This window comes from Zophobas morio, unplaced genomic scaffold (assembly GCF_036711695.1).
Source record: "Zophobas morio isolate AGI-343-1 ecotype UQ-CSIRO unplaced genomic scaffold, CSIRO_AGI_Zmor_V1 ptg000014l, whole genome shotgun sequence".
Classification (NCBI taxonomy): domain Eukaryota; kingdom Metazoa; phylum Arthropoda; class Insecta; order Coleoptera; family Tenebrionidae; genus Zophobas; species Zophobas morio.
Window position 1 is genome coordinate 11,893,180 of NW_026972119.1, and position 26,517 is coordinate 11,919,696.

General features: G+C 33.9%; 1 protein-coding gene across 1 annotated transcript in view; it reads left to right on the forward strand.

Moving 5' to 3' along the window:
* The first annotated feature begins 394 nt into the window (after window positions 1-394).
* Window positions 395-26,517, forward strand: part of LOC135129280 (serum response factor homolog) — a 122,996-nt gene continuing 96,873 nt past the window's right edge. The window contains exon 1 of the mRNA XM_064056439.1: window positions 395-883. Within this exon, the coding sequence (XP_063912509.1) occupies window positions 479-883 (405 nt within the window). The 5' untranslated portion in view covers window positions 395-478. The remainder of the gene's footprint in view (window positions 884-26,517) is intronic.

A 26,517-nucleotide genomic window follows, 5' to 3' on the forward strand; every position in this document is an offset into this window, starting at 1 on the left:
TCAATACCCATAGAATACAAAATATGACGGTATGTTAAGTTCCTTGACTACAATTTTTTTTCAGAAAAAATTTTTCAATAATGCAAGTTTTCGAAAGTAGCCTACCACTTTCTTCCTGTTGACAAAAAATGAAAATGTCAACGTTCAGGAAATATTTAATTTTTGCATCAAATGCAAAAAGCAAGCGACGCACTTTTTCATTCAAATTTGATCTTTTCATCTTGAATGACCCCGTAAGGAAAACCTGGCTCCTAAATTCCGGGCCGCTTCCTTTCCCAGTCCGCTCCTGCCCCGTGCCCACCATCCTAATTAAGGCGACTGCGCGCCCCGTAGTGCGAGCATTGGCCGCCTGAGCGCGCTGGGCGGCGCGGTCAGTTCAGCTCCGTATTGTGTCCACAGCTGTGTTTGTGTGTACCCGCGGTGTATACACTCTTAGTGCGCCGCGTGTTGTTGTTACGTTGCCAAACTGTGGTGCGACATGGAGCCACCTGGCGGGAGGGACTCCCGATTCAACCTCGGCTACAGCATGAACCTGCTCAGCGGCGAGACGCCGCCCGAGATCTACGGAAACCCGGGCCTGCGGCCCTCCACCAGCCTGCAGCAGCTGTCACCGCGGCACGGCGCGATGGTGGCGGGCGCGTGCGGCGGCCGCAAAGTGGACGTCTGCTACGACGAGCGCGGCGTGCCCCAGGGCATGGGCCTGGAGGCCTGCGGCGTCAACGATATCGGCGACGACGCTTACGGCTCGCTCCAGCCGAAGAAGTCGCCGCCCAGCAACGGCAAGAAGACCAAGGGCAGGGTCAAGATCAAGATGGAGTACATCGAGAACAAGCTGAGGCGGTACACGACGTTCTCGAAGAGGAAGACTGGCATCATGAAGAAGGTGAGATAACCTCTCTACGTGATAGGGTAGGCGCACGAGGTTGCCACATTTCGCGCTGTCACGCTGAGGTTAGAGGCACCGCGCTGATGGGCTCGCGGGCCGCGCAGACGTGCTGAGGTTGGATTCGAAATGGAATTATCGAGTGTCAAACGATGCTCTGTTGTAAATAAACACACGAAAACTGTTCGGAAATGATTTTTTAACGAAATTATATACATGACGGAAGTACATACAGGATGTCGACTGCCATCTTAATTGACATTTAAAAAATATAAACAAATAAAAAATAAATAATTTACTTTGTTCTGTAAACTGCCTTTCCGGAACATCTGTGACCATCTTATTTGAATAAAATTTCTCTCCTTAACAAGAATTTGTCCACTAAATAATAACAATAATAATGTTTATTGACATTCCACAGGCGTAAGTAGCCTGATGTTTCCAATCCTCTTTCACTTAGATCGCAATCTAGAGCTGTTTATGTCCGTACGGACTAATTATACAAAAACATGGTACAAGATAATTTCTTATTGAGGATGTAGTATATTAAATTTGTAAAGTACCTGCATTTCCAATGTTACTAGAAATTAAGAACACATCATTAAAAAGACATTGAAGAGAATAGACCCTAAATTAGAGCCTTGTGTGCCTCGAGTAGGTGTTTTACGAACAGTGTCTTTGGTCTTTGACACATTGTTATCTGTGCTTTAGGAAAATTTGATTAGCAGAATGTAGTCAACTATTTTATACAATCCTAGTAATTCAATATATTGACGAAATCAAATGTTATACTTACCACCATTTCTAAATAATAATATTGATTTCCTGAGGGGTGCATCAATCAATTATTGGAAATATAATCTACATCAATTCATGTACACATACACTCAAATCTATGAAATTGAAGAATTTCTTTCTAAAAACCTAGAAATTGTGGTTCTGTCAAGATCCAAATTAATATCACACACGTCGCAAATTGGGTTAAAATGCACATATATTAAGTCGTCTGCAAATAATAGCTTGCAACACGAAATATTGTCCACATTGTCATTTATAAATAATAAAACAACAGAGGTCCAAGGTTTGACCATTGAGGCACATCTGACCTAACGACAAACGGATGTGATTTCTGTTGTGCAGTCTTTGCTTTTGACTCTATCTACAGATTTTTTTGTTTTATAAATTATCCTAATTTTGATTTCACTTAACCTTTTTTGTTTCTTTTTTTTTGGCCAGTACATACCTCTTTTATCTAATCTATTTATCACCGGATTTTTTTTATCTTTTTCATCGTAGGTGAAGGTTTTATTTGATTATTTTAATTGATACGGTGATAAAATCGTAAACGATCCTTTTTAGGAACTTAACGATGAACAATTCTTATAATAGTTGCTGAAAAAAAAAACGTGTTCCATCACATTTACATTGTTAATTGCATCTAAATTTGACCAATGAAGATTCACCAAGGACTTCCTGAGGACAAAACCATTTTAAATTAAGACCAACAAGTCCAATATTCTTCCGAGATGATTCACGTTTTTGTTACATCGTTTGAAGTTGTATGCAAAATGGTCGAGTGGAGAAAAATATCCCTGTAATTTAGATTCATCATTATTATTCCTTATAAGTTGAAACATGTGAGATTAAAGGTAGTTTATTTTCAAACAAACGTGAACTGCTGCTAAAATTTTTTGACCTCTGGTGTTGTCAGCTGACAACTAAGTCTCCTTATGTACTTCAGATTCATAGATAGATTTTGCTTCGGCTTAGATTATTCTATTCGTCCTCTTTCCAAACTGATTATGTTTAAACTCTTTCCGAACGTTGTTCATCTATAGGTGATCATTTATTTCTACGACGTCAAAGCTTGCTTGGGTAATATTTTTTGGGTCACAGTTTCCTTTTTTTTCTAAATTTACTAGTAACGATGTGCTTTTCTTCTTTGGGCTGTTCAAAGGATGTTTTTTTGCCAAAATCGTCTATTTTTGTTGATCGGAAATTATCAAGGTCAAACATTTATTAATAATAATAATAATAATTCATCAATGATTAATTATTGCCTACGAGGATTCGCATCACTACTTTTCTAATAAAATACTTACTGAGCTGCTCCTTGATGTGTGTGCGTTTGACATTAAAATTAAACCTTATAATTGAATAGGTAATAAGTGTAATTACTGTTTTGCACAACAAGTAAAATTGATTACTTAACTGTTAATTGTTTGCACACTCCACTCTAACCAAATTTATGATGTGGTACCGATTTTTTTCTTTTTATTTTCCAGAAGATACCCACAATAACGCTTATTTAAAGCAGTTGTTTCATTGTTGATAATATTGATAACAACACCTTTCTCTTGTAAATGAATATGGTGATCAAAATTAACAAGTATACGTCAGTAAATGTTCTTTGTTGATATGAAATCCTAAACATTTTTTTTTGCCTGAGTCAAACTTGTCAAAACACCTGCTATGTGATGGTTCAGATTACATTTTTTGATAGCCTGTCTGAGTTTATGTGCATTTATAAGTAATGGTGTATGGTATTACGCAAATATTTTTTCAAACTATACAGGGTGGTCAAAAAATGACGGATAAGTTCTACTGCACAAAAGCATATGCATTTTTACATATTCTTATTAGGCTTTATAACCATAATTTATTTTAAAATTCCGTTGTGAAAATTATAAAAAATATTTTTTTATATAAACACTCTATATGAAGATTTAATTTTATTTATACTACAACAAAGTTCGTATTTTTGTTTAGTATGATGGTAAACAACCCGACTGCGCTTTTTTGTAAACCTTTTCATTATAACCAAAATATCAAGAAAATTGGAATAACATGGCAACATTGCATCGAAAATTCAAAAATAAACGGTGACTGCAAAGTCTAAGAAGAGGTCAATCAAAATACATATGTAAAAATATACAGAATGGTTCATTAAAAAAGAGAACAGGTTGTGTGTTAACGTCTTAAAAAACACAGTTAAAAGTAATTTTAGATTGTAGTTCTCAAAAAACCGTACAACTTTGGTCTTTGACTTTTTTTATATTTCTAATAAATAACGACATATCGAGGAACGCACGCTCAGTGACTCACCCTGTATAATCTACAACATTTCTTAATGCCAAAAGGACAATCGAATATTTCAAAATGCTGATTATAATGGACACAAATTTGAAATTTGCTTCAAAGAAACTTTTTCAACTAAAAATGTAATTTTATGTAGAATTTTTAATGGACTATGTATTTAGATGTGAAAAGTCTGTAAAATCCATTCATATCAATTTACATATGCCCGATGAGAAAGTGAATTATGGTTTGTGAACGGGTCTTTGTCAAAATTTGAAATTTTGGCGCCAAAAATTGAATTTTTACCCATGTACGATGTGCGATAAGATTGAACAAGTTGCACTAATGAAAATTTCCGGCAAAATTACAAATGAGGACAATGGTTTTACTTCAAAGCTGTCACTAGAAAGTAACTTGTGATCAATAAAAAACGTCTTCAAGTTGGTATTAGACGAATAAATTGTAATCAATCGATGAAAAAGCCAACTTACTCATCTAATGCAAACGATTTGTGTCGATCCCACTATACATAAGAAAATTTATAAGTAAATACGGCCACTTTTTTAATGAAATTAAATCTTTGTGTGTTATTTTTGGAAAGAGAATGTTTTTCAGATTCTGAATTACTGCTTAAGGTATTTATATATCTCAAGGTCGCGGTTTAAACTTCAAGATCGGACTTGTAACAGGCCAAATTTTAAGAGCTTTATGTGTGTTTGACACTTCCTCTTTTCAAAAGCACCACATCATAATAATTTATTATCTCCTTATATCATGGAAGTAGTGAAATTTGGGATTTATAAATATCTCGGACTCAACATTTATTTCATCTTTAAATAATGATGAAAATGGAACCGAAAATTTTAACCCATGATCGGCGCTGCCATGTTATAGGATTAACTTAGTTTAGCTGGTGTTACAGGGATAATAACGTGTTTGAGATAATGTAATTGAAACGAAATGTCAAAAATTTTTTAGGTCAAATCGGAAGAATGATGAATTGGAGTATTCGTTTGATCGTGAGTTATGATAGTGAGTGAGTGTACGACCACCAAGTGTGTAAATTAGACGATTTAAGTGAAACTTGATATTTTTGTACATAAAACGAATGTTTTTCCCAAAATAAGGTAATTTCCCTAAAAAGGTGTGTTGTTATCTAAGTATAGTTAAATAAACTTTTTGCATCGTTATCGGTTCTCGCAATTTTAATAGATATTTCTTACTGATTTGTTTATTTTTATGTTCACTAATAATTGAAAACTTTTCAACAAACTGATTATTGAAGAAATTCTCGTCTAAGTTTTAAGATGTAAATGTTAATCCGTCTGAGTGTTATTATTATTTTTTTTATATATTTTGCTAATACAGTATGTACGCTTATTTACTTTTGTCATTAAAAACTAATTTTTATTTTTTCCTTGTTTAATTCGAGTTATTAAAATGGGCTTATTATGCATGTTTTCATTTCCTTCTATTCAAATCACAACACCTTGTAGTTCCGCCTGAAGCCTGCCATCGCGGTGCCTCTACCATCTCACACTCCGCAACCACATTTACTTTAACCCACTAAGAAAATTCCCACCTCCCGCCGCAATCCAGTCTCTCATTTTTCCCCAACATGTCTCGTTCCCGCCTCTACTTCCATATTTTCCTTTAAAGCCCCCATCCTCTCAAATTTCTCTCCCGGTGTCCGAATCGGTACCAGGAAGCCCCATCTGGCAACATCGCGCGCATGCACGTGAGCGGCTGCGCGCGCACTTACACAACCCAATAAAAAACGCTATCAGATATACATCTGCCAGCAATTTTGAAAATTTTCGGCCCCGGGAGCGGCCGCGGGCGGCGGCGCAGGCAGGGGACGCGGTCTGCGGTGCAACAGGGCCGTCGCGACGCTCCAAGGCGCGCGCCGCCGCCCGCCGGCCCCGCTATGAACCGAGATTGTAACACGTGACCTGAGATAATTACGGGCACTGGTATTGTGGTACTGTTACATTGTTAAGACGCGAGCGCCGCACCGTACGCAATTCAAATTATAAACATATGTTGCTTTTGACAGCTAATACAAGAGATATCTCGGAGGTAATTACGCCGCCGCCGATTTCGAAAGCGGCTTGCCGGCGGCAGGATGCGCAGCGATGTGGCGAAAAACCGCTACGAGGATTCTTTGTTCGCGGACGGAAAATGGAATTACGAATTGTTTTGAAAATGAGGTGGAGTTTGGGTTTTGTTGTTGGGTTGGAGATAAGGTGGTGATTCATGGACGTGACATAACCTGTCCGACGTTCTTTAAATCGAGCGCAGACAGCGGCGCTGTTTATCGCTGACCGGTGACAGTGAAATGCAATTATTGGCGGGGTTTCGGTTCCTGGTCTGGTATTAATTTTATTTGAAACATGAAAATTTTGTCGTAATGACATGTGAAAGTAAGGAGATTTTTGGCCGGTTAACAATTAGTCGGTGGACAAAAGCGCTGTCTAAATTGGGTGACGTTTATTCCATAGAATTAAAAAAAAAAAAACGTGTTAGAATAAGGTATCTCGCCATCTATTTTGTCTTACAAATTTAAATAAAGGAAATAATTATTGAATTGTAAATTGGTCCGTCATACTACACGAAGTACACATGTTAAAAAGAAGTTATTTTACCTTGGACAAGAAGCCCAAAAGGAATTTTTTTTACAATTTTTAGATTTTTGAAAACACTGCTAGAAATCACCGAGAAAAAGAATTGGAGGACTCACTAAGTTGGACACGCTGGTTCTAAAAAAAATGGCCATCTCAACCAAATACATATTTGAAATTTCAGTTTGTTTTATTAATATTTATAAGTAACTGTTGACTAAAGAACAGATTTTAGGCTAAAAAAAAGCCAAAATAGGCCGCATAATAGGCGATAAAAGCTGGGAATTTAGGCCCGAAATGGCAAAATAAGCACTTTGGGCAAGTTTTAAGAAAAATAAATTTTATGTAACGTCTGCTTTTCTTTGAAATCTACATTTATCCAATACCTGTTCTAACTCTATTAATCACCTACAAAAGCACAATGTAAAATAACTAAATAAATAATATAGCAAAAAAATATCTTAAATTTCTATGAAATCACACATTACTTACATCATCGTTAACTTGGGACAAGTAATTTTTTCTTAAAGTTGAGTCCTCAGGAATATTATTTCATCAGTTTCTCTCCAAAAATAAGCGAACTAATTTTTGTTAAGTTTTCTCAACGGTATATTTGCCCCAACGAATGCACTGCATAATTCATAGTATTATTTTTCTTATCGTCTTCAGTATCAAATGAGGAAATTAAAGTTTGCCTGGTATCTTTAGTAAGGTTTGTTTTGTGGTTGTCAGTAATTTCATGTCTTTGCCATGAAATTTACAACAACACTTTTTATTTATTTACTTATTTATTTTTCAAAAACTGATATGTTATGCGAATTTATGGAATTAATTTAATTAATTTAATTTCGCAATTAGTTTTTCCCTTTTGAAATGTGCAACATTAATAATTTTTCTTTACAATTTTCCCACAGGCTTTGCAGAACAATTCGCCGTTTTGTCTTTTCGTCCATTCCTTTTACTTGTGGTTTAAAGACGATTAGAATTTGGGTATTTTTAAAAATGGCACAAAATACTGGATGATGTACAATTTTTAAAACACTTTTATACTTTTGAAGTTTACTTTACCAAAATCCAACACGAACTTATTGATACAGGGAGAGAACTCGAAAAGAATGTTGTAGGAGGGCTTGGTGTATTTAACATATTGAAGCTCTTCTTAGAAAAGCAAGAGACAACTTGTGTCGGGATCTCTAAATGCGTGTTTTAATTATTTTAAAACCTTTTTATGTACTTAGCTGTGCAATAAAATTTGTTCTTTGAAGCTTCATGTAGAAAAATAGATTTGGGTTATTGAATTATCGGCATTTTTACCTAAAAGTCTTTTTTTAATACCACAAATATTAAATGTGACCTTCGCAACAAACATGTGCTTAGGGATATAGAAAATTCTCATTTTAGAACAAAATAGGCAGAAAAAAAGTAAAATAGTTCGAAAAAATAGGAAATAGGCAAAAACAAGTAGGGTTCAAATAAAAGGATTTTCTTAGATACACATTTATATAGAATACAACAGTCATGCATTTACCTACAACCAAAATGAAAGGGCATTTGCTCTAGAATCCGCCCGTTATTGACTGACCAATTGAATTTTATATCCTTGCGCAGATGATAATAGTAATAATAATACTAATATAATAATACACAGAGTATTCAAAAAATTGCGCAGCTAATCTATAACACGTTGTTCAGGGTCCCTTATGGAGGATTCTTTTCTCTCCAAATGTAGAAGACACAACCCTTCAAAATTTATTTATTTTTTTGAAATTTCACCATATTTTAATTCACTATTTTTTGTTTTTGAAATCGATTAATTTTGGAGGTATTTTGTCTTTACCCATTGTATTCTTCATTTTATAATACTAGAAGAAACTTAATAATAATTGTTTAGGATGAATCTGATAACAGTGGCTAGTTTTTTATGTTTTGTGATAATTGACATAAGTAATCTTTTAATGATATTCGTCGACCTTTGTGACGTACCCTTGAGTTGAAGCGCCATTTTTTAAACACCCTGTATTTGTGCCAGCATACTATGCAATATTTACACACGTCATAATTTAAGTTTAGAGATACAAATATGATACTAAATTATATAAATACACCTTAGAGTAAAAAAACAAAAATAAAATATAGCCATTATCAATTCCTGCAAGTTTTGTGTTCGATTTTATATACATTGTTCTTGAGATACGTAAAAAGAAAAAAGTCGGAATTTAGTAAATTTGGTGATCTGGGTGGTTATAAATTTCTTACTAATTATTCTGTTATCGTAATAACTTTAAATTCCTGATTTGCTGTATGAGTAGTAGCATTATCCTGCTGGAAAAATCCATGTTGTAGTTTAGTATCCTCGTCTAGTTGTTCTACAAATGGTGTGAGCATTTGATTAAGGCCAGTCCCCACGTTTTCTCAGCGGAATTTTCGCTCTATTTTCAAAATGTAATATCTCCGTTATTAACAGATCTATAGTTTTCAAATTTTAAATATATGTTGTCCATAACTTTCTTTATATAACGCAAGGGCAATTTTGTTAAAAACAGCTTGTGATCATATTATTTTTTTAATTTTAGTGAAATTTTTGCATAACGTATTTTTAAAAATCAATATCTCAATTATTAAATAAAATTTCAGAACACGGTTTTCAACACTGTTTTCAGCTTACAAAACTCCAGAAATCATACGAGACATATCGTCGATTTTATTTTTTAGAAACGATACACAGTTAAAAAAAGCGCATGGAAGTTGCTAACTTTTATTTTCACTATATCTCAGTCCCAACAAATAAAGTCAAAAATCGACCTCGTAGAATTTCTCAAGTTTTGCAAGCTGAAAACAGTGGTGACAACCCCGTTCCAAAATTTCCATAAATAACTGAAATATTGATTTTTAAAAATACGTTATGCAAAAATTTCACTAAAATTAAAAAAATAATATGATCACAAGCTGTTTTTAACAAAATTGCCCTTGCGTTATATAAATAAAGTTATGGACCACATATATTTAAAATTTGAAAACTATAGATCTGTTAATAACGGAGATATTACATTTTGAAAATAGAGCGAAAATTCCGCTGAGAAAACGTGGGGACTGGCCTTAACATAGAACGTTTTGACGAAAAAAAAAAATGATACAATGGGTCTTCTTGAAATAACCACCCAAAGACCAAATTTAATTGTATGTAAATGGATTTTTTTTCAATCTCATGTTTTACAAGTTCACGTAACCATCAAGCTTCATCAGTTACAGTAATTTATGCCATGCTGAAAATCTTGATGGGAAAGCTAAATATACATTTTTAAGATTTTTTTTTTTAATAAATGTGTGTCGTTTCATGTGATAGATTTAATTGTTGGCTAAGCCTTCCAATTAATGTGGACATAGTTTCTTCTATAATTTCTATTACAACTATTTTTGAACACCTTTGCTGGTCGTTTTTTTTGGCCTTCCATTTTCACTTTCCCTAAACGAGTCTATACTTTTTCTTACAATCTGATAAACCTCAGAATGACTGGAGAGACTTCCGAAATGGAATTCTAGAAGAAAAACCTTAATTTTGTAATATTATTGAAAAATTCTCGTGTCAATTTGACGTTTAATAAATGCTTAATTATTTTAAACTACTCCTATAAGACAAGCGGTTAACAATAACTTTCGACCAATTTTTTTGAAGTCCTGCTAGAAATTTGTATCCCGTGGTCCAGCGTCAATTTTGAGTCGATAATAAAACCCAAATGTTGTACATATTCTGGATTGTCAGCCTGGTTATGTGTTCATGAGAAAAATATATCTAATACAGTCTATCATTCTTCTAGATGGTTAATAATAGTCCTCTTTTATTTAGAACTAGTTCTAAAGATGTTCCATAAAGAACTTTTGCCGGAACTCACCTCGCTTCTGAAGTAGAATAGAACAAATCCAGCTTTTTTGAAAAATCATAAAATTTAGATAGATGCAGTGTAATACTAACGATAACAGTACTTTTTTCCCAAATTTTCGGGAAAATGGAGGAGTCGTTCTTGATTTAATCAGTAAAATATATTGCCTCAATCTTTAATTTTTGAGTCACTCCATATAAGTAATTAAAAAAAGCAAACAGTGCATTGATAAACCACAAGTTTAGAATTAAAATTTTGAGAACCCGTCATCAATATTTTTGGGAGGGGAAAAACGTATAAACTTTGATTAGCGATTTACCATGATTACGATAACCTTAAAACGTTTTGAAAATTTCAGAGTATTCGGTTTGGCAGTTTCAAAGTTAAATTGCAAAATATTGTAATACAATTTTTATTTTTTTCCAAAAATGTGAATGTCTAGGGTGAAAACTCAAGATGAATTCGTAAACCACAAGTGCAGGGATATCTTATTTTATAAAATTTAAATGAGTCTTACTATTGTAAATTTTGGAGATGACGTCATTCTAACTTTTGGTTAGCGTGTTGCCATCTACATGATATTCTTAATATGCCTACAAAATTACAACAATTGGTCCAGTAGTTTCGGAGATTATCTGTCTTATAAAAATCAACACAGACGATAGACAGACGGTTTGGTATTTGAGGGTAGGGTCTTAGGTCCGTATGGATCAAGCTGGTTGCACAAATGACGTGATTGTACTATATTTACATTGCAGCAAGAGTTGGCGTTGCTTTTTTGATAGAAGAAAACGTGGCGAAAAACGCATGTGTTTGATTAATCCATACTGTCGTGAATAATTTGTCATCGATTAAATTTTAGGTTAATTTTCCATACATTACTCTATTTATGTTTCCATATGTAAAGTGCTAAGAACTTGGACTATGTATATCACCCTGTTTCTAATTATATTATTATTTTCTGGTCGTTACTGGGTATCACTAACAGAATATACACGATATCAAGTTACTCCCTGAACAGTAAAGAATTTAAATGGCAGAGAGTTGACATAGAACAAGTTATATTTAGGAACAAGAAATTTATGTTAACTTTTCCGGTTTTACCATATTGAAGACAACCTTTGTTTTGTAAATTTTGTTTACTGATTATTATGGCATAAATATAATAACACGAAATTTGGTCACTGTATACAAAATATTTAAATCCTCATTGACATTACAACCGTCTTTCCATTAAAAAAGTTGGAAAATGGAGTCATATCATTTAAAAAGTACAACCCATCTTTTTCTCCGGCGAAGTCGGAAGTGCTGAGATGAATTTTATACTGTTTTTAAATAGACTTTCTTATGTATGTACAATTTGCAGACTATTTTTGTATACTAATAAAATTTTATGGTCTGTTAGTGTCATTTAGGCCAACAGTGCTCCAACAAACACCCCGTGCAGACCCTCGTCAATCTCTGACACATGACGCGTGCCACTTTGAAATTTACATAAAGTTCAGGGTTGTATTGGGGAAAATCATAGTTGTTCGTTAGACATAACGCTCGGTTAAATGTTGGAATATATAATTTTATGATTCAGAGTGTCAATCGTGCACATTCACACGTAAACGCAAACAATAGAAACAGCAGGTTACTATTCCACCAGTGAAATACACCACGGTCACAAGTATATCAGTTAAATTCATTACGGCCCTGTTCACCAACCGTCAGCTTCGACCGATGGTCTGTAATTTATGGTTGTACGGATTAGGGGTTTCGATTGTAAAATTTTATTAGTATATAAAAATAATTAATTAAGATGAATCACCCTTTATAGACTCTTATTATTCTGTTCTATTGTACACTGGAATCTAAACGAAAATATTTTCGTTTGTGTTATGTGTCGTAAAGTTCTACGTAATCTAAAGTACAGTCACGAGCTTCACTTGCTCCTAACAGCTCGTTACGCTCCGTTGATTTTGATTGGTATTTGTATTTGTTTGTTATCAATAATTCTGTACTCCTACAACGTATATTCTCCTATGATAGATCATTTATAAAACTGTTTATTGATAAAAAAAAAACAATCCCGAGAGACACATGTATATTAACACTATAAATATTGTAGTTTATAAAAAATTGGAATATTTGCTCACGGCGAGTACAAGATTCACTCAGGTTTGTCGTTTTTGAGAGACATATGTTTGCACCGAGACAAAGACGCGTGTTGGGTCGCCAGATATTTTATACCGGCTTGCATTTTATAATGTCGTTTACTTCTTTTTTCAGTCGGGCAAAAAATGGCAATGAATGCCGTCTATTTGGCGTGGAGAAGGTCTAGTTTTTCGGGCCAAATTCCTACCCGATAAAAATTATAATAGTAACTTATTTGGAACTTGCTACGAAGGGTTTTACCGTCATTTAGCGTGAAGAATGAAAATGGGTAAATGTTTTTACAAAAAAGAAGAAATATTCTTTTGTGTGAGTGGACGACACTTAGAGAAAAATATTTAATTGAATGGTTTACACCCACCTCTTTTTATAGATTTTTTCAAAAATATTTGTTTTTGGCATCTTTGCGTCTGTTGGCTAACTGTCAACTTATTAACATAGAGTAGTATACGTTGCCAAGCAAATACTATGTCAGACTTCATTCTAGAAACGTTTAATAATGAATAAAACCAGAAACTATAATTTTTGGATTCATAGACATGTTTTGGCGTGATCATACATACAATCGAGTACTTATAGTGTGTCATTTTTGACTACCGTTTGTTTACTTTTTGTGAGCTTCTGTAAATAGTGCGCTTACAGACCTATATTCCAAAAGGGAAAACTTGGCTCTTTTTTAGGAGAGCTTGTTTTGCTTAGTATGGTGTCGCTCCAATTTGGGATGTTCACACTTTAATGTGCGTGTACTACGGTTAGAATAACATAAAAGGTGTGTTTTCTCGTAGCACAATTATCGTACGATTCTGGACGATTCATTCATACTTTTATGAAATTCACTTAACTTACAATGAAAGGAAAGCGACAGTAACGTTGTTGAAGTTGTATTGAATTTTATGTATAGTAAGGTCACATACTAATAGCAGCCATAATTAGTAATCATTTTTGATTTTTTAGTTTTAATTAATTGTAATTTGTAGTCAAATTTCGACAATAATTGTTAAAACAAAAGTAAATAATACAGCATTAGGTCAGATAGGTCTGAAATATAAAGTGGGTGTAGAGGTCGTAGCGGACCACCGGGAGCATACGTCATATTTGTGAAAGTGTACAACTCTAGCGAGCGTAATACTAAATATAACCCTGATTGTAGAAAAAAATATTGTCTGGGGCAATTTATAAAACTGGGGAATATATATTTTGATTTACAATTTTCTCTCAACCAGCAAAGGTGCCAGTTATTGCCAGGTTGCCGTGATTTTTTACTTACAAACTTCTTTAATATACATGTCTGGGTTGATGTATGTGTGACAGCTCGTTTTTTGTTTAGGTTAAGACAACTACTACAGATAAGATTGTTACCAGAAGCATATTTAATTCATATGTTGGACATATAGAGCAGATTTATGTCGCTACGTCAATCAAACAACAGAAAAATCGTGTTTTAACTGCAATAAAAATCAAAGTTAGCGTTATCCAAGGCGGTGGTTGTGTGATCATTCTAAAAAATTGACTCGGCAGTATATCATTTGCCGCCACAATTGATGATACTTAACTACTAATAATGAAAAGCTGCTTTTAGGTATTATAGTATTATTGCATTGCATTAAATGCAACTTCAAATAATCATAATCAGAGAATTCTTGAAATAATTATGCGATAACTGTTAATTTTGTTATCACTGTCAGTTAAATGGGGATTATGAATCATATTATTCATTTTATATAAGTCAGATTGAAATAAAGTGCAAAACGTAGAAGTAGAATTTTTTCATTGTTGTACATTTTCTTATTAATCTTATTCATAAACGATGAATATGTGGAGGAAGTGGAGATAGTAAACAACTCATTTAAACCGCAAGATATACCTACGGATTTGCTTGAATTAAAAAAATTGCGCAATTTTGTGGCCAGGAAAAAGTGATAAAATTATAAAGATATTTTCGCCGAATTCTCGAGTATTCTCGGAACAGTTTAAATATTTTTATTCTCCAGTCAATAAACTTTATGTCTATCGAAAATTAGGTGTAGTAAGCAACGAAGGTCCTAGTCCAGGTTCTATTCTCCGGTCCAGTTTGAGTTTAATATAGTAGATCGAAACATTTCTTGAATTTTCATAATTTTAAAATTGCGATTTTTGGTTTTTTAACACGACATATTTCAAAAACCATCCAAATTTTGTCTTAGTTTTTTAATAGTAATATAACATTGTACATTTATTGTACGAGTTTCCTAACTTTTTTCCAAAAAAAATTTCTTTATCAGTTGCATGAATCGTAAATTAAAATTTTTTTGCGATTTTTTTCCGACATAAAATGAAGTTGTAATAAAGAAAAATCTCATCTCAACGACACAACTTAAGAGGTGGTACGTGAATTTGGAAAATCTTTTATCATTCTGCGTCCATTGGTGTTAAAGTGCGATTTTTGATTTTTCTTATTTCGCGTAAGTCGATTTTTTTTTTAATTTTCATTTTTCTGCTTTTTATCGTATCATATTTTTAAAATGTACTTTTGCCTTAAGTTTTTATTTCCCGAGAGTAATCTACGGAAGTATTGTAATGGAGTCTATCGAGCGACTTGCCACTTTCATGTTTTCTCGACGTTTCATGACCTCTAGAGTAGGAAAAAAGTGGTCTCCCGTTTTCGTTTGTTTGTCTGTCCGTCCGACTGTATATGACGCTTTTATTAGAGATAATCTTCCAAACTACTGAACCATGTTGTCGAATTTTGTATGTATATTAAGAATATCATGTAAATAACAAAACGCCATCCAAACTTTGTCTAATCGTCCCCACCAACAATGTGATCACGTCACCTCAAAATTCTACATAGTAAATGGGAAATAGTATAAAATAACATAGTCCTACACGTGTAGTTTATGAATCCGTTTTGAGTTTTTAGCCGAGAAATTCAGATTTTTGGAAAAAAATCAAAATCAAAATTGTATAACAATTTAATTTTGAATCTGCAAAACCGAATGCTTTGACAGCTTGCAGACGTTTAAAGTTATCGTAAGCATGGTAAATCTTTAATCAAAATTCAAAACACAGGATCAGTCAATAAGGGCGCACTCGTCCAAATCTCGTTAATTATTTCTTTAACTATACAGAGTGTTCTGTTTTTAAGGCGTAACACACAACACAGATGTTGAACGATCGCTACGGTGATTTTTTTTGCGAATCCTCCCATTGTTAAAAAAATTCAAGAAAATCGGCAACGCCCATCCGTATTTCAAAAATAAACTGTAGTTATAAAGCCCAGGAAGAGGTCAATCAAAATATGTAAAAATATATAAGCTGTTTTATTTAAAATAACGAAGTTGTGTGTTACGCCTTAAAAATAGAATATCCTGTATGGCTAAAAATAATTTTGGAGTAGTCCTTAAAGTACAACGTTGTTGTTTGACTTTTTCTTTTATCTCTAATAATTAATGAAATGAGATATCGTGGACCGCGCCCTTAGTAACTCACCGTGTATATATGTTTAATGTTCTAATGTGAAACCTTCTCGGGGCTCCCAACTGTCTTTTTTAAAAATCTAAAACATTCCCGGGGACCCCAAATGTCGTTTTTTTTATGTGAAACCTTCTCGGGGCTCCCAACTGTCTTTTTGAAAAATGGAAAACTTCGAGGGCTCCAAATGTCGTTTTTTTAATGTGAAACTTTCTCAGGGGTCCCAAATCTCCTCTTTTTTAATGTGAAACCTTCTCCGGGGTCCCACCTGTCTTTTTTAAAAATGTAAAACCTTCTCGCGGGTCCCAAATGTCGTTTTTTTAATGTGAAACCTTCTCGGGGCTCCCAACTGTCTTTTTTAAAAATGTAAAACCTTCTCGGTGCCCCAAATGTCCTTTTTTTGATGTGAAACCTTCTCGGTGCTCCCAACTGTCTTTTTTAAAAATGTATAACCTTCTCGGGGTCCCAAATGTCCTCTTTTTTTAATGTGAAACCTTCTCGGGGCTCCCAACTGTCTTTTTTAAAAATCTAAAACCTTCCCGGGGGCCCCAAATGTCGTTTTTTTTTAAGTGAAACCTTCTCGGGGCTCCCAACTGTCTTTTTGAAAAATGGAAAACCTTCTCGAGGGCTCCAAATGTCGTTTTTTTGATGTGAAACCTTCTCGGGGGTCCCAAATGTCCTTTTTTTTAATGTGAAACCTTCTCGGGGGTCCCAACTGTCTTTTTTTAAAATGTAAAACCTTCTTGGGGGCTCAAATGTCCTTTTTTTAACGTGAAACCTTCTCGGGGGTCCCAAGTGTCTTTTTTAAAAATGTATAACCTTCTCGAGGGCCCCAAATGTCGTTTTTTTAATGTGAAACCTTCTCGGGGGTCGCGACTATCTTTTTAAAAATGTAAAACTTTCTCGGGAAGGCCAAATGTCTTTTTTCTAAATGTAAAACCTTCTAGGGGGTCCCAACTGTCTTTTTTAAAATTGTAAAACCTTCTCGAGGGCCCCAAATGTCGTTTTTTTAATGTGAAACCTTCTCGGGAGCGCCAACTGTCTTTTTGAAAAATGGAAAACCTTCTCAAGGGCCCAAATGTTGTTTTTCTTAGAGTGTAAAACCTTCTCGTGGGTTCCAACTGTCTTTTTTAAAAATGTAAAACCATCTCGAGGGTCCCAAATGTCGTTTTTTTAATGTGAAACCTTCTCGGGGCCCCCAACTGTCTTTTTTAAAAATGTAAAACCTTCTTCGGGTCCCAAATGTCCTCTTTTATTAATGTGAGACCTTCTCGGGGGTTCCAACTGTCTTTTTTAAAAATGTAAAACCTTCTCGAGGGTCCCAAATGTCATTTTTTTAATGCGAAACCTTCTCGGGGGTCCCAAATGACCTTCTTTAAAGAAGGCGAAACCTTGTCGGGGGCTCCAAGTGTCTTTTTTGAGAATATTAGATCTGCTCGGGGCTCCCACTTGTCTTCTTTTTAAGAAGGTAAAACCTTCTTTTTTTCTATTACACTGTGACTAGTACCTTATATATTGTTTTTACTCCATAGAGGTTATCACGGAATTTATAATTTTTCAGAGAAGCAGTATTTGTTGGACTGTACTTCAGAAGTGAGGGAAGTTCTGTCGAGATAACTTTTGACCAAATTTTTTGTTTGTTGTATTTAACTAGAACCTAAGGATCACAATTTTTTAGACCACAGCAAGTCATGGAAATGTAGTAACTTGGTTGGTAATCAACATTAGTAAACTAAAGTTCCTTGAGAAAAACTGACTTTCTTTATGTCGATTTGGGTTGTCACCTACTTAAGGTTTTATATTGTTTTGGAAACGTAACCATTGCTGCTAAATTAGAATAAGTATCATCAAGAAACATCATTATCAAATAAGATATGTACTAAAAAGAAAATAATAATAAAATTGCGTTGGTTGTGAGTCGTGGTACGAAATTTCTAAACATTCCTGTCTACCTGGAATTTGATTTCCTTTCAGTGTTATTAGTTGTTTAACAAAAATCATCCGTCTATTACTTATTTGGGTTTATTTTAAATACGGCGTTGCTTTGACTGGTAAGTGTGTTCGGGCATATAATTAGAGAACTGGGGGTAATGCGTACATTCTATTTTTGAAAGACGCTAGCTAGGATTGGAAGTTTAATTTTGGAATCACTTATTACCGTACATCGTCGCTTTCCTTTTTCTTCAAATAAACGCGTTTCTGATTGTGTATTTACGACGTTAGAAAAGAAAAAACTAAGTAACACCGAAACATTTCCCGTTCTTTAAAAAAAAGCAAACATCGCTTTCAAGCAACGAGTGTTTTTCGAAATTCCTTATCACATCCTCGATTTTGTTTTTTTTTTCCGAACGTCGATACTATTATTGGAACGAATTTTAGTAAACACCTGTAAAGCTCTCAGAGCATAAATTGTCTTCCCCACAGCACTTTCCCTGAACGGTGCTTGACGTGGGCAAATATTTACCCGAATAGTCACCATTTAGTACAAATTAAGCGAGTCCATGGGAACTATCAATGTCTCCTATTATATATGTGTAAATAGCATTCGATAACGTACTAAACATTTATTTAAACTGGGTAGAATATCTCTGTTCCTTAAACAAATCGGAATTGAAAATACTGAAATCGCTGTGTAATATGCGATCAATCACGTTCGGATTGTTTGCACGCTCGAATTATGTATGTGGGATGGATGTTAAATCTCAAGATTCTTACATCGACGACTTGGCAACTGTTCAAAATTAATTCTGGTTGTCGTCATACCGGAAAAATTCGTCCAAAATTGGACAATATTTTCCATTAGCGCTCTGGCTTTGCGGATTGATTTATTAATCGCTTTATGACTAACTCATTAATATACAACGTCGTTCAAAGTAATTTATATTGACAATAATAACGCCACTGGTCGTTTTGTACACACACAACATCCGATTTATATTTTATTATGGACACGCTTTCAATTAGTTTGATTAAGTTTTGATTAGACGTCTGTTTGCATAGTTCGTTAATTGCCTTAGCCGAGTCCGTAATTGACATAATTTGAAGAGTTGATTGTCGAAAATAGACCGTGAGGTAGTCGGCGGCGATGATCTAAGTAATAATCACCTATCAGGAAAATGTTTGTGCAAATTAAGGTAAGGCGCTTTTTGGCGCAAGATGATAATACGTTTGGATTCGTGTCAACTAAATATAATCCTGAACTAGATAAAATCTATACATAACTTAGTCTGTAGGAGTCAAGTCATAAAATCATCTCCTAAACCACGTATCTTTCAAGCTATTTTCGACTAGTTTCCTTGTATAATTTAGTCATCAAATAAGACAAACCACTGGATGCGCACGATTTGCAGCCAAACATCTCTCTAATTGACTTACAAGAAATACAAGTGTTACACAAAAATGGAATTCACCTCTTCACCCACCACTTTACACTCATTATCGCCACGGGAGGTCTGCAATTTGCCGTCGGTAATTCGTGTTCGGAAACTTTTTTTTTAATTCGCTGCTTCCAATAAAAGCCGTGTAATCGCAATTCTGCACATAAATATTCACCCTTTTTTGGGTCAGAGCACTTTCGGACCTGAATCGTCTACACCCAGCTCGTGATGGCACTATTGAGGCATTCCGCGGGTGTCATTTGAACTCCGGAACTGGTATAATGATACGTGCAGATGAATGGGTATGATGGTCACAGCAATCGTGAATAAAGTGCAGTGTTTATCAGTGATTATCACATCGAAGTGGGCGTTGACTTTGCCGCCTTGTTAAAACATGAATTCTACTCGAATTGTCAAGCTGACGCTAAATAGTTGCAGAGAAAGCGAGCGGCAAATTTTGACAAATTTTAATTTCCAGTACCTTATTAACAACAGCAGGTAAAATCTTAAAATATCGCGGTTTGTATCATCACACCCACCTGAATTAGACCTGAATGGGAAGGGAGTTAAGTCATTGCTCAGAACGTACCGGTCCAATTAAAAATTTGTGATGTCGTTAGATAGTGGTTTAGTAGTGTCAAATTTCATTTGTCAAGTAGGACAGTGACTTTGGAGAACTGCAGTACACCTTCGTAGAATACCAACTGATTGTACGATCATTTATGTTACAGAAATGAACCGGTTTTAATATTTTACATGGTAGAAGAATTTAAGCGGCGATCATTCAAAACATTCACGTAATGTTGTAAGGATGTTTTTGAGATTTTATCGTTGTTTTTTTAATTGTAACCGTCGTTAAATTTAAACATATGCTGCATAAAACTTAAACTATCTCAATGAAAACGGTTTTGAAGAAAATTTACCCTAATTGTGTGTTACACTATACAGCAGTAAAATTCTTATTCATAAATTGACACATGATTGTTTTGGTCGCACGATAGTATTTTTCGAACATTTGAAATGTTATGAATTAAATAACAAACATTTGATTTTCATGGCTGCGCTAACAGTTTTTGGAATGCTCAATTAGCAATGTTTTAGTAATGACATGATATTTGCAAGACTTTTTAGAAATCAGTAGTTAAACCCAAGAGAATATTTTAGACTCTGGAAAGACAATGAAATTTATTATTATAATCTGCGATAAATCTGACAATGTAACTAGTTTATTCTTAATGTAGAAAATCTAACTTGCTAATCACCGTGTAATTGTGTAGCGACTTAGATAATACTAAATCAAGAAGTAATTGAAGCAATTGATAATCAAAGACAACTGATTTAATCCATATTGATTAAGAAAAAGTCTTTGTAGTTTTCACAACATTTCGCCCTTAAAACTTAAAAAATTGTCACTTTCATATTTATTCGACGTGTCATGACCTCTAGAGTACGAAAAAAAGTGGTCTCCCGTTTCCGTCTGTCTGTCTGTCTGTCTGTGTGTATCCGTTTATTAGACACGTAATCTCCGAAATTGCTGGCCCTATTGTTGTCAAGATTGTCAAGTTTTGTACATATGATAGAAATATTATGTAGGTAGTTAAATACTAACCAAAATTTGGATAATTATCCCTACCAACAATTTAATGACGTCATTTCCAAATTTTTTTTTTAAATTTCATAAAATAAGATACTTTTGTGCGTGTGGTGTGTGAATACGTGTCGAATTTTCAGCCTAGACATCCAGAATTTTTAGAAAAAAATTAAAACTGAATAAGAATATTGTGCAATGTAACTTCGAAACTGCAAAGCCGATTGTTCGGAACCCTTGTAAATATTTTAAGGTTATCGTAATCATAGTAAATAGTTAAGCAAAATTTATTCTTCACCCCCTCCTAAAAAACTAATGACGTCACCTCAAAATTTTGTCGAACAAATCCTATCCAAAACGTGCCAAAATAAGTTTTACCTTAGAAACTACTAACCCCCGCGCACCTGCTCTCTATTTTCTCAGAGAGCATAACATTTGCCAAAATCAGTCTTATCTTAGCAAGTACTAGCCCCGCCCACCCGCCCCTATTTTTTCAGAGGATATGTCATTTGTCAAAATAAGACTTATCTTAGCAACTACTAGCAAGTACTACCCTCTGACGAAATAAAGGGCGGGTGGGCTAGTAAGATAAGACTTATTTTTCGCAAATGACATACCCTATAAGAAAGTAAAGGGAGGGTGGGTGGGCAGGGCTACTACTTGCTACGATAAGACTTATTTCGACAAATGACATATCCTCTGAGAAAATAGGGGGCGGGTGGGCGTTCCTAGAACTTGTCAAGATAAAATTGATTTTACCCCTATAAATCTTGCAAAACTTTGGGAAATTTAAAGGTGTTAAATTGCAACTTTCCATAGTAACGAGTTAAATTCCTAAATCTACCTGAAATATGTAAAACATGATGAGTTTTTACTTGTGATTTATTATTGCATTAATATTTTTTAGATTTGCTTATACAGGTGGCTCAAAAAAATTAATGAATGTGTCAATTTATTTTATTGATTAAATCAGGAACAATTCACTCCATTTTCGCAAAAAATTTTGGGAATACAATACTGTTATTTTTAGTATTACAGTGCACCAATCCAAGGTGTCCTTGCAAAAATGTTGATCACCTCATCACAAAATTCTGTAAAGTAAAAACTCAACTCAAAAATGCTTCGACTAATTTTTTACATTTATTAATTGTCCATACGTCCGCAAGTAATGTAGCCGAAGAACTTCTAAAAGAGTGTCCCGTGTTTATAGGTATATCAGAATTTGACAAATTCAAATAAGTGTGACAAGGCTCTAGTTTCCTATGAAAATAAATCATGTTTTAAGTATTATTTTCATCGTTAAAAAAAAAATTAAAATAGCCGTACAAGGTTTTATATTTTCCATAATATTTTGTGAAAAAATAGGTTCTTACTGTCCGTTGTGTTACGACTCGACCTTAGGGTCAAGTAGCAATGACCCCCAAAAATTGGTCGAAAGATTTTGACAGGACTTTCCTCAGTCCTTAAATACATTCAACAAATTGTTGTTTGTGATAACTTCTATATATGAGAACAAATATAGATAATTAATTCCAGTAACAGTGTAAGAAGCTAAATTGTATGTAAATGTGTTTTGACAACCTATACATTTTTTGCGTTTGTCTACTATATGTATCTAACTTTTTTATGGCACTATATGTTTTTTAGAATTCTTGTAGACCTTGTTTTTCTAATCACCCGTACTACGCCACCGTTTATGATTCGAACGCATTATGTTATGAAAACACTGTTGTTTATAATTGGTCTGGAGTGAGAAGTTGATACTGCAATGTCTAAATATTGAAAAAATTATATTGTGCTTGCGTTTTTAGTTCCCATGGAAATTTTTTGGCCAAAAATGGAAATTTAGAAATATGTATTAACTAAGTGGAAGGTGTAGTTTTTGTATTGCAGAAAATCTAATTTTATTTGATTAATTACAATATCAAGAATTTCGGAAAAGATTTGTCCTAATTTCCATTTTTATATCCTTCATTTCACTTCATTTACGTTTCGACGGTAAAATATCAAGTGCCAAGTTTTCCATAAATTTTGTTAGATAATTTTCACTGGCCTTAAATTCACGTAGTTTACCTAAATCTCAATTTGCCATGACTTAATATAAATATCATCGTTACTATTGCGCGAACGGCTAACCTCAATTTCATCTTTATTCAATACATACCACCAGATTCGATTCTCTGTGTGGTGTCTTGAAACACACTGTATAATTATAGAAACATCGAATACGAGAATAGCAATAATTTTAATACCAAAACGAGAATAATAATTTTTCACGAGTATTTTTAAAATATACATATTACACATATTATTGGCCAAAAATCTATCGATCAGAAATAATAAAAATAATAATACCGTGCAAATTCATTACTGGGACAATGTCTCACCCGCCTCATAGAACAACATATTTGGATGTCTAGTGAGAAAACTAAAAGCGGATTCGTACACCACAAGTGTAGGAGTATATTATTTATTACAATTAAATCATTTTAATATATGTAGAATCTTTTGAGACGACGTCATCAAATTCTTGGTGGGAATGACTAAGCAAATTTTGGTTAGCGTTTTACCATCTACATGACATTTCTAGTATACATATAAAATTTGACAACAATCGGTCTAGTAGTTTCGGAAATATAAAAATTGATACAGACGACAGAGAGACGGTAATCACTTTTTTCGTACTCTAGGGGTCTTGAAACGCCGAGAAAACACGAAAGGAACAAGTTTCCCGATGGACTCGATTACAATACATAACGGGTGTTCAATTAAAAAGTCATCAAGTTGGCTTTGACTTTCTGTAAACATTAAGAAGTATGTCTATAATTAACCTCAAATTTAATCGATGACAGCTGACAACGTGGAAATGTCAATTATATAGAGCAGTATGAATTAAAGAAACATGCGTTTTTCGCTACGGTTTCTTCTATAAAAAAAGCAACGCCAACTTGAAGACTTTTTTAATTGAACACCCGAAAATAAAAAGTGTATAAATTTTTCTTTTATGCCAAAATTACATTTGCTAGTTGTGTGCTCGTATATATTATACGTGCGATGTTCGTTGGGTCAATTATAAATATTGACCTCGAGCAGAGTATTAGACGTGGAGATTTTCGTTGAATGTGAGTGAAATTAATTTGCAGCAAAATACGCTTAAAGCAGACTGAGCAAATGTGTTCTATAATGTAAATGAGCGACGCAGTTCGAATTTTCATTTCATTTTGATAAATTACTTTAATTACGAACTCGCAATGTCGTCAGTAATTCAAGAGATACTACCTGTCATAGCTTGAGAACCGATTAGAAAATAGAAAGTGAACATTGTAGAGATCACAGAAGAAAAATTTAAAGACGTTTTAAGCGCGAAATCATGTATATATAAATTAAAAATAAAGTACTCAGTAGAATAATTTTGGTGGTATTAAATAATGATGATTAATGATGATCGAATGAAAACCAAACGGTAGCACTTTAATTGTCTAGGAAGTCTATGGATTCATATCATAACATTTAGACGATCTACGATTACCGACTAATTGCAAATCATTGACTACTGTGTTGTATCCTGTTATGAACTGTTGACTAGAACTTCATTTCGTGGGTTCACAAATTGAATAAAGACTAAAGATTTAATGATTATTTTGTTGTTTTAAATAATTTATCACTTTTTGAAATAAGAAAAAAATGCTTCTAATCATAAATTACAATAAAGTGTGAGTCATAAAATACAGAAAAGGAGTTTGTTATTCAGTGCTGCGTGTTGCGCTTTTACCCATGTACATAAAAATGGTGTTAACTCATGTTTTGAAGTCATTTTATTATTATTTCTTGTTTAAAGCTATCATAATCGTAACCATCACAACTAGTAACACCAGTGTTTGATAAATCTTAAATCAGTCAGACTCTTTATAACTTAAATAACCTACCAGTAGATTGGCAATATAACGCCCACAAGCATTAGAATTTTCGTTAACTACAAAATATATAAACTGTACTGTATGCTCAGTACAGTCAACTGAAGTTGACAGATTGTATAAATTTATTGAACTGGAAAATATGAACTTACTTTGCTATACTTACAGTTATAGACATTGACATATTTTATTTTTTCATGATACAAATATTAAAATGCCATTAAATATCGAAAATCTCGAAGCACATTTGTACAAAGTGTCTCTCTTAAATTCAGTGGTACAATTTTCACCAAATAATGAAATTATTTTTGGATAATTATCGAACTATTTCATGTCAAAAATAACGGATGAATGTCATACTTTTCGAGTAAGCGATTAATTGTGAAAATTTTATAATGATTAATACTATGGAATTTTTGTTGTAATTTATTTGCATATTCTTCCTTATTAAAACCCAATAGTTACATGAAATTTATTACGGCTCATATTAATTTCGCGCCATGTTTTTGGCAATTTTTTTTCAAATAAATTAGAATTAGTTTCGCTATCTTAGCTCCCATCTCGTTTTTGTTAGTTTACATCTAATTTTAACATTGCTGAAATAAATAAGCTTCCTGAAAATTTGTATAATGTGTGAACAGCGCGCCTCGAATATTTAACAAAAATTTAAAACAAGCCTTCTTTACAACTTTGCGGCAGGTGTTACTTTTTAATATTTGTTATTTTATATTTTAACATATTTTTTTCGCCCTCGTCGCGTAGGTAGTAGTTCCTAAAAGAAAGTTCAATTGGTAATTAGAGACAAAGAAACGATACAACACCTGCTAATTAAAATATTTATATTTGAAAAATAATCCATTCACACACTTTTTGCGTAACTTAATACATATACATGATAAAATAAATCAATTAGATATATTATTTTGTCATGAAATTAGCCTCGTTACATTACAGCGAACGCTCAAATTCCTCCTCGGTAATTAACCGGAGTTATTCCACACATTTCTTAGCCGCCGCTCGCGCCATAAAAAACATCCCCACATCAAATAATCAAGAAAAATAAATTAATGGAGCAGATCACCAGATACCCGGCTTGATTGTCGGTTGTAATTAATATCGACCCTCTCCACGCCACAATAAAAACGATTTGTCATCCGCGTTAGTGATTTTTATTGAAGTGTTAAAACGGGCCAAGCCCCACAAATAAATCATCTCGAACTTAAAACGGCGTTATTACATTTGTTTTTACGCCGACACGTCTGAAAATGTCAACAGCACGAGTCGCGTCGAACTGAAAAAAGCGATTAAGGCCGTTTTGAGCGAGTTGATGAAGATATCCAGCAATTGTTCCGACCCGTCGCGCACAATGTCGGATGGGTTTTCAATGAGTTGATTGATTCCCGGCGATACCTTAATCACAATAATTTATAAAATTACGGCTGATTAGTGGATTGATGAATCCTCCAGGGGCTTTAAAAATGAAAAGTCATTTGGACATATGGTCGGGGAATGTGATGGCGTTTGATTTGTCTTAGTCATCGTTCGTCACTTTCGAAACGATGACCTCAGGA